The following is an 8738-nucleotide window of genomic DNA, read 5'->3' as shown; positions in this document are numbered from 1 at the left end:
CTGCAAGCACAAGCAATTACTCTAGCATCACTCAATAATGTCTCTCATGTCGACGGTCTATGCTATGCAACAATTCAAATTGGTGAACACAAGTACCAACACCAACCACTGCTCATCATCAACGATCTATGCGCAGATATCATCATCGGGCACGATGTTCTCGGGAAGCACTCGTCACTCGTACTTCAATTTGGAGGAGACAAACAACCTCTCAAAGTCTGCAACGTTTTAGAAGCGTCAGTCCCGCCAGCATCAGTTTTCACCAACCTCTCGCCAGACATAAAGCCTATTGCTATACGCTCAAGACGGCATTCTCAAGAAGACCAAGACTTCATATCAAACGAAATAAACAACCTACTTAGGGATAAAGTAATCGAACCCAGTATCTCGCCATGGAGGGCACAAGTACTCGTTGCTGGCGGAGGCCATCACCGTAAGCGCCTCGTCATCGACTACTCGCAAACAATCAACAGATTTACAGACCTAGACGCTTACCCTCTCCCGAGCATTGATTCTATCATAACAAAAGTGGCAAAATACAACGTTTACAGTCAAATCGATCTCAAAAGTGCTTACCACCAAGTCCCAATCTTACCGAAAGAAAAAGTTTACACTGCATTCGAAGCTTGTGGTAATCTCTACCAGTTTACAAGAATACCGTTTGGCGTAACGAATGGAGTGGCGGCCTTTCAAAGAACCTTACAATACATAATTGACACTGAAAAACTTAAAGGTACCTTCGCTTACCTTGACGACGTAACTGTCTGCGGTAAGGACAAATCCGACCATGACAAAAATCTTGAAATGTTCATGAAGGCCGCTGAAAAATACAAACTAACCTTAAACATGAACAAATGCACATTTGAATCAGAGTCAATCAACTTGCTTGGATATACTATCGCCCACAACGTTATAAAGCCGGACAAGTCTCGATTGGAACCGCTAACGAATCTTCCAATCCCCACTGATACTGCTACACTGAAGAGAGCGCTCGGTCTCTTCGCCCACTATTCAAAGTGGGTCAACAACTTTTCTACGAAAATCAGACCTTTAATCGAAGTCACTTTTCCATTATCTCAAGAAGCTATCACTGCCTTTCAAAACCTTAAAACTGATATATCGAAATCGGCATTAGCAGGAATCGACGACAGTGAAATATTTTCAGTTGAGACAGACGCTTCCGATTTTGCCATCGCAGCGACCCTATCACAAAAGGGTCGTCCTGTCGCATTCTTCTCTCGTTCTCTCAACGACTCCGAGAAAAGGCAACCTTCGATTGAGAAAGAGGCCTGCGCCATAGTCGAAGCTTTGCGAAAATGGAGACATTTCCTGATAGCAAGACATTTCTTACTCATTACAGATCAGCAATCTGTCGCATACATGTTCAATCAAACACACTCTAACAAAATAAAGAACGAAAAGATCGAAAGGTGGCGGTTGGAGCTCTCGTGTTTCAAATATGATATAGTCTACCGACCTGGGAAACATAACTTCGCCGCGGACGCACTTTCACGAGTATGCATGCAAATAAATACTGCCGCTTCTAACTCTAAACTAGTGGAACTACACCGAAATCTCTGCCATCCAGGGGTCACGCGCATGGTTCATTGGGTCAGATCAAAGAACCTACCGTACTCCGTAGAGGATGTAAAACGAATGACGGCCGCATGCCCAACTTGTGCGGAAATAAAACCACGTTACATGAAACATCAAGGACATCTTATCAAAGCGACAGCCGCTTTTGAAAGATTAAACATTGATTTTAAGGGACCAATACCATCTAGCACCCAGAACCGATACATACTGACAATAATTGATGAGTTTAGTCGTTTTCCCTTCGCTTATGCGTGTAAGGATGTATCTTCAAGAACGGTAATCAATTGTCTCGAAGACTTGTTCTCCACTTTTGGTACTCCAGCGTACATCCACTCCGACAGGGGTACATCTTTCTTATCAGACGAACTTAGACAATTCTTGTCTTCCGTCGGGATATCATGCAGCCGCACTACACCTTACAATCCCCAGGGAAATGGACAGGTTGAACGTCTCAACGGCACACTGTGGCGAACGATCCAACTAAACCTCAAATCAAACAATGACGATATAGTAAACTGGGAAAAGGCACTGCTACCGGCGCTGCACTCTATAAGATCTCTCCTGTGTACGAGCACTAACACAACGCCGCATGAGCGCATGTTCAATCACCCACGCCGTTCGCAAAACGGACAATCTTTGCCGACTTGGCTACATTCGCCTGGACCGGTATTTATGAAAAGGCACGTAAGAAGCTCCAAGTATGACCCCGCTGTACAGGAAGTCCAATTGTTGCAGAGTAATCCAGAATACTCCTTTATAAGACTGCCTGATGGGCGAGAGACAACAGTCTCCAATAGATCGTTAGCTCCAGCACCACGAGCTGTTGACGATGACCTTTCAGATGACGAACTTGACGATAACCAATCCGAAGAAATCTCTGCCATTCAAGACCCGCCTGCCAACATCGATCCGAATGCAGGAATCAGCCAACTTCGGCGTTCAGGCAGAGATCGCAGACCTCCAGCCTTCATGCATGACTACGTCTCTTCGTAGAGGGGGCGAATGTGATAATAGCCTCCTTGCGTCTTTATAAGAAGACTTGTAAATATCTTATTGTCCATGGTGTCTGACATTGTCTGTCGCTATGTCATTCTATCAACAACTATGTTTCTTTACCATGTCCTATTTTTATTATTGAATAAAGCCAATATTCTGTTTTGGTCTTGTCTAAACTTGTATCAGTTGTCAAAACCAAAAAACACTTCTTACTGCCGAACTGCCGAATCGTAACAAAAATACATTTTTTTTTCGTAAAAATCGATTTACGGTTAGCTCTTCCCTAATTTGTCAAACCTACTGTCACTGTCATTCTGACATATATGTGCATATCTTCTTCAAGCTGCGACGCACGTGTTGTTACAAAAATACAAATTCAAATGAACTACATTAGTATTAAGTCAAAATGAAGCATAAAAGGTTCGAAGAAAACATACTAGTTGACGAGGCATACACCAACTACGGTGTCGAAGACAAAAATGCAGACAACAAGAAGACTTCTGGTATAGCGAAGAATTTTGCAGAAAGCCTCGAATATGGAGAGAAAAAGAAGTGGTATCACCAGGTATTCCAATCCAATACTTTATTTATAACTTTTTGAGATGCTCAGAGACCATTTTCCCTCGCTAATTGTAGTCCAACACCTATATTTTTGCATCAAAGTTGGCTTTATAACATGAGTGTTTCTGTTCAGATGCCAGAAGAACCTGCCACTGTAACCAAGACTTTACCACAAGATAAGGTCGAGGAAATGAGGAAGGAGGCCAGCAGTGCTCTGCATGGGGACACAATGGCATATGAGACAAGTAAGTGTGGTATTTTATATGCTTTTATTTAACTTGCGGTGTTTTTGTGTTTCGGCGAAATCTTGCATTTTTAATGATAGGTTTGTCTTCACAAAAAGTCAAGAAAAGGAAAGATATTAAAAAATAATAACTAGCACTGCAACTGCAACAGCTGTTGTCTATTTAATAAATTATAAATATTATAATTTCTCTAATCTCTGATGTTGTACAGTCAGCAACAAAGATATGAATACAGCTAAAGTGCAAAAAATATGTATACATATTTTGGCACTTCAAACATGTTCATTTTTGTTGCTGTGTACCAACTTACTGTCAAATTTTGAAGGACAATGTTGGTTATGTACTAAAGACAACATTGTATGCGAAAATACCTTATTTTAATAAATAAACATGCACTTCTATAATTCAGAATCAAACAAAAATGGATCATCAGACCACCAGTGGGCTCGTACACTCCTCAACAAGGGAGCAATCGGAGATAGAGTCGCTGCTGCCACTATACTGATACAGGTATAGTATTAATAAACTAACTTAACCAACTTACGAAAGCTAAAAATCCCCAATATTGTTATTTCAAATTTCAATATCCCAAAAACAGGGGAATCAATTTTAATGAAACGTAGCTAAGAATTAGCCGATATTAGCACTGTAATTGTTGTGTTGGGTAAACTAACCATGAGGAACTTCATTCACGCAAAAAACCTCATTGAAATTGGTCCATCAAGCATGGACATCAAAGGTAAGAGTCCGCAGCAAGTAGCGCTCAACTCCGCGTTGAGATCACGCGCTAACGCTTTAAAATGTTGTTGTTTCACCTAGAGTAAGACAGGGCGCTAGAAAGAAAGCAAGAGCGCGCTAGCGGGAAGGCGGAGCTAGAGACATGTCACAGTAACAATATTGCAGTAAAATATCTTCATACAATGGTGAAATTATTGCAGTATCTAAGTAGAATATAACAGTAGAACATCTCCAGACCAAGATTATAATATATACAGCGCGGGAGGGCAGCTACCGGCTAGGATATTATTTGGCGTTCCAAAAACGTAAATGTACATTACACTACACATTACGCTGTAAAACTTTTTTACTGCCCATGGTGAGTACACATTTTACGTCTTCACCTTGCCAGAAAGTGGGTTTTACCATACGCATAGCGGGCGGTAAAACTCACATTATGGCCAGGTGTGGCGTAATAGTACATTATGTCTTAAGGGCGGTTAATAAGAAATTACGAACGAGAGTATTAGAAGCTCAAAGTCAAAGACTGAGGACTAGGTCGATGTTCATAATTATAGTACCGCCCGTGCGACTTACAATGTTTTCATCACATTTGCGAGTAAAATTGTATATGTGTAAAAGAAAAATATTATTGTTACAAAAATTGCCGATACCGCTGGTGCAGTTCTTGGCAGCGCCAGCTACCAGCCGCCCTCCGCCTCCCGCAGCATGTGCCTGACATGCGTGCACGAGGTCCTCCTGCTAGTCGTGCAGAACCTGCGCGCGCGCAGCAGTATTAGTACGCGCAACAACTCATAACGCCAAAAAAAGGCCCTTAGGTTTTATTAAGGACTGCAACCAAGTTAGCCTGCAGCTTACGACACTGTTTACGAGCAAGTGTGATGAAATAGATATATTGTACAACAAAAGCATAAAACGAGCAATTTTACCCGAGACGTTCATATAGCCACCCGAGCCACGGCGAGGGTGGATAGAAACGTCGAGGGGAAAATGGGCTCAATGCTAGAGTTTTACACTCTGCTTTTCACTTCGCTTGCGAAGAAATGAAATAGCAATAGTAAAAATAAATGTTCACTTATTTTGTACCTTTTATTTTTCATGCTTTACTATATTATTTTATTGATTATTTTCATCGATTTGATTGATTTTTAGGTGTAAAAAAATAAAAAAATATGTAGAAACTCTTTTGTTTGTGGTTTCACACCTTGATTGCCTTGACCTTAGACGAAGATTCTACTTTATGCACTAGAGCATAAAAAGTTATTGTATGTTGCCTAGATGCAGCATGAACACGCACTTTACGAGCATGAGAAGTGAAATAGTCGATTGTACAACAAGAGCATAAAACGAGCCATTTTACGACGTTTTACGATTTTAAGACGTTCGTTCCGGTACGGCGGGGTGGATAGACACGTCGAGGGAAAAATGGGTTTAATGCTCGAGTTTTACACTGCTTTTTTACTTCGATTAATTCGAGGAAATAGCAACAGTGGAAACAATTGTTCACTTACTATTTTTTTATTTTTCATGCATTACTATATACATAATTCTATTTTTTTATTTTATTGATTTATTTTGATTGATTTGATTAATTTTAGTTTTATATAAATAAATAAAAAAGTTAAAAACTTTCTGTTTGTGGCTGGTTGACACCTGATTAGCTTGGTCTTAGACAAAGATTTTATTTTATGCACTAGAGCATAAAAAGTCATTTTATGTCGCTTAATCTCAGCATAAATACGAACTTTACGAGCATGAGAAGTGAAAAGTATAATATCTATAGACTACAACATCAACTTGATTGGACACATTGAAAGATTGGGTGTATTGAATAAATAAAAAAAGTCATACAATATTGTGTTTTATTTTTTAATACATACAAGTATGAAAATCGCCTTATTTTTAAGAACTCTCTCGTATCGGTAACTTTCTAGGTAGACGCGGATCTTAATTTCAGGTAGTATGCATTCCATGTAAAATTTTCTCAATTTATTTAATATGCTCTCCCAGAATCCTGTATCCTTTTCGATTTTTTCGATAATATGCCTTTTGGAGTCCACACCACGAAGATACAGTATCTTTTTTTTGTAATATTTAACTGACCTTGTACTTGATAAAAGTAGTTGTGATTTTGCTTCAGTTTTATTTTCTGAGGATCACTTTCGTCCAACACACAGAAAGTAATTTTTTTCTTTAAAATAGCTTCTGTTGGCGTCATATTTGCCGCCGAAGCTGGGCATTTGATCTCCACAATTGTTTCTTCGTCTATGACTCCGTCGGGACTCGCGCCTAAATACTGGTGTTCCTCGAGGATGTATAACCCACAAGGTGATACTTGCACTCCTAGTGCAGCTTCAGTCTCTTTTAAAGCGATGGGCTCATTCTCATTGCCGTATCTAGTAGCATCGCTACCTTTAAAATTGCTATATAAGAGTGTTTTTATAATATTTTTACACGACGTGGCAGCTCTTCTCTTACATATTTGACCAAACACTGACGCAGTAAGGCGTATTTTTCGTTGTTTGATCCATTCAGGGTTCGTTGCCTGCCCAACGGTATCTTTTTGGATATTTTCAAGTTCTATTTTACTTTTTGAAAAGTCTGCTAAGAGTGCTTGTTTTCTTTTTCGTATAGTGTCAACTTCCATATCTTCTTTTTTCGATATCACCGTAATGTTCATCGGGTCCTGCGATACGTTTTCTTCGTTTTGATTTTTTGTCTTGGCTTGATTTTCTTTTCGCCTTTTCTGCCTGCCTCTTCTCATACTTCTGCGTGTAAGTCCCCAGTTCTTCATTTTTTGTTAATACTTTACTCATGGTTGCTACAAGACTCCCGGTGTTTCTTTTGTAGCAGCTGCGTAGCAACGGGACTCATAAGATCCACGAAGGGAGTAATTTATTCGTTTGCCTCCTATAAATTTTGCGATTAGTGCATTTAAACTGCTCAACAATATTGTTTTGTTGCCCCATAAGGAGACTTTCGGCATTGTTTAAAATAGGACTTATAGCGGTGTATATGTCATACCACACAAGCCACAATCTTTCATTTGGCCTATGAAGTTTTCTTCGCCTGGTTTCGGGCCATTACAAAAATATGTTTTGCAGTTGGCATGCTCACCAAAAACGTGGAAGGCCCGTTTCGTAGGTCTTTTTTTAATTCATTTACTTTCTCAGTAAAAGTTTTCCCTTCCATTTTCGAAGAAAAGTCTATTGCTCCTTTAATTGCCTTTCGTAGTCGCAATATGTTATCATTTTAGGCATTTCCTCATGATAATAGGGACAGGTCCTTGTTTATTTTCAGTTTTTTTGTCAAATTTCTCAATTTAGTGCAATAATTTCGTAATAAATGATTACTTGCATTCTATTTTGTGTATAGCAGTGGAGTGGCCATATGGCAATGCTTCGTTTAAAGCACTCATGACACTGCTATCGCCCATCACCAATAAGTTTGGTGTATTTCAAGCCATGCATATTTATGCTGCATTTAAAACCTTCTACTACACCGTCGGCTTCCATTGCTGTGGAGCTACCAGACCAGTTTTTAAAACATTTATGTTTCTTGACCTCAATCTTTTTATTACTTGCAACAGCGCATACAGAGCAATAAGAATTCCGTATTCCTAAAAAGAGAACCTTTTTAGTTTCATACCCAATAATGCACGCTACCCGGATAATGAATTATAATTGCTGGTACGATATGATCTTTTTCCCCACGATGCGTCCGCTACTACTGTGGATTAGGGAACGCCATCAGCGTCTACGTTTCCTTTTTCAATTGCCATTTGTTTTTCTTCGAGTCCTGCCTCAAACATGCTCTTCAAAGAGATATCTTTTAAAACATCCCCAAGCAACAAATTCTCTTCCCAAATGTTTTCTCGCTATACATGGCATATTCTAAATGAGCGCAAAGCTCATCTAATTGGGAAAAGCCACTACCCGAACATACGACTGTTGAACAACATTTTTATTAATTTTAGACTCTAGTTTTTCATTATTAAATGCTTCTTTTTTGCCCACATTTTGCATTTGAAAAGAAAAGTTGACTGGAATCCGATTCTCGACTCCTTCACAAAATCCATATCTTTAAAGCTGCAATTAAATGGACTATGATCCACAGCCTTCATTTGTTCAAATAAATATTGAACATTGAAAAATTCGTCGACCTGTCATTTTACGTACGACTTCCTCATTGCTATCATGATCAAGTTCAATTTGTAATGATGCGTGTCGAGGACGGAGTACTCGGACTCAAATTTCTGAAAGGAAAAAAAAAGTTACGTTATATTTATTACCATGCAAGGTTAAATCAGAGTATCGGTGAAATAAAAAAATATTTGATACTGCATTATGAGGCGTACACTACTACAGAAAACTTCTTAACGCCGGTTACGCTATGCAAAAAATACGTTTCGATTTTCGGTGCCATATTGTGCGCGCGACTACATTTTTAATACAAGCTTTTTGCTGACTGTACTTGCATTTTCATCCAAACTACTTTTCCGTACCAAATTGTGGAAGAAGTGGTCAAATTCAACTCGCAAGATTTTACCTGCACATACATTCATAGGTTACATACATTGCAACTATTTGCAAGGTAAAAGCT

At 39.3% G+C, this 8738-nt stretch overlaps 1 protein-coding gene across 1 annotated transcript; it reads left to right on the top strand.

Annotated features, from left to right (window-relative positions):
- Positions 1–2993: 2993 nt before the first annotated feature.
- LOC141445058 (uncharacterized) lies at positions 2994–3908 on the top strand (the record flags this gene model as incomplete). The annotated part of the gene is made up of 3 exons (XM_074110833.1): positions 2994–3157; positions 3287–3398; positions 3808–3908. Coding segments are annotated over exons 1-3 (372 nt in total), but the record flags the coding sequence as incomplete, so codon positions are not given.
- Positions 3909–8738: the final 4830 nt, after the last annotated feature.

This window comes from Choristoneura fumiferana, unplaced genomic scaffold, assembly GCF_025370935.1.
Source record: "Choristoneura fumiferana unplaced genomic scaffold, NRCan_CFum_1 Sck3bRy_187;HRSCAF=377_pilon, whole genome shotgun sequence".
In the NCBI taxonomy this organism is placed as follows: domain Eukaryota; kingdom Metazoa; phylum Arthropoda; class Insecta; order Lepidoptera; family Tortricidae; genus Choristoneura; species Choristoneura fumiferana.
The sequence above is the reverse complement of the archived record's forward strand: the minus strand, read 5'-3'. Positions and strand labels throughout refer to the sequence as shown.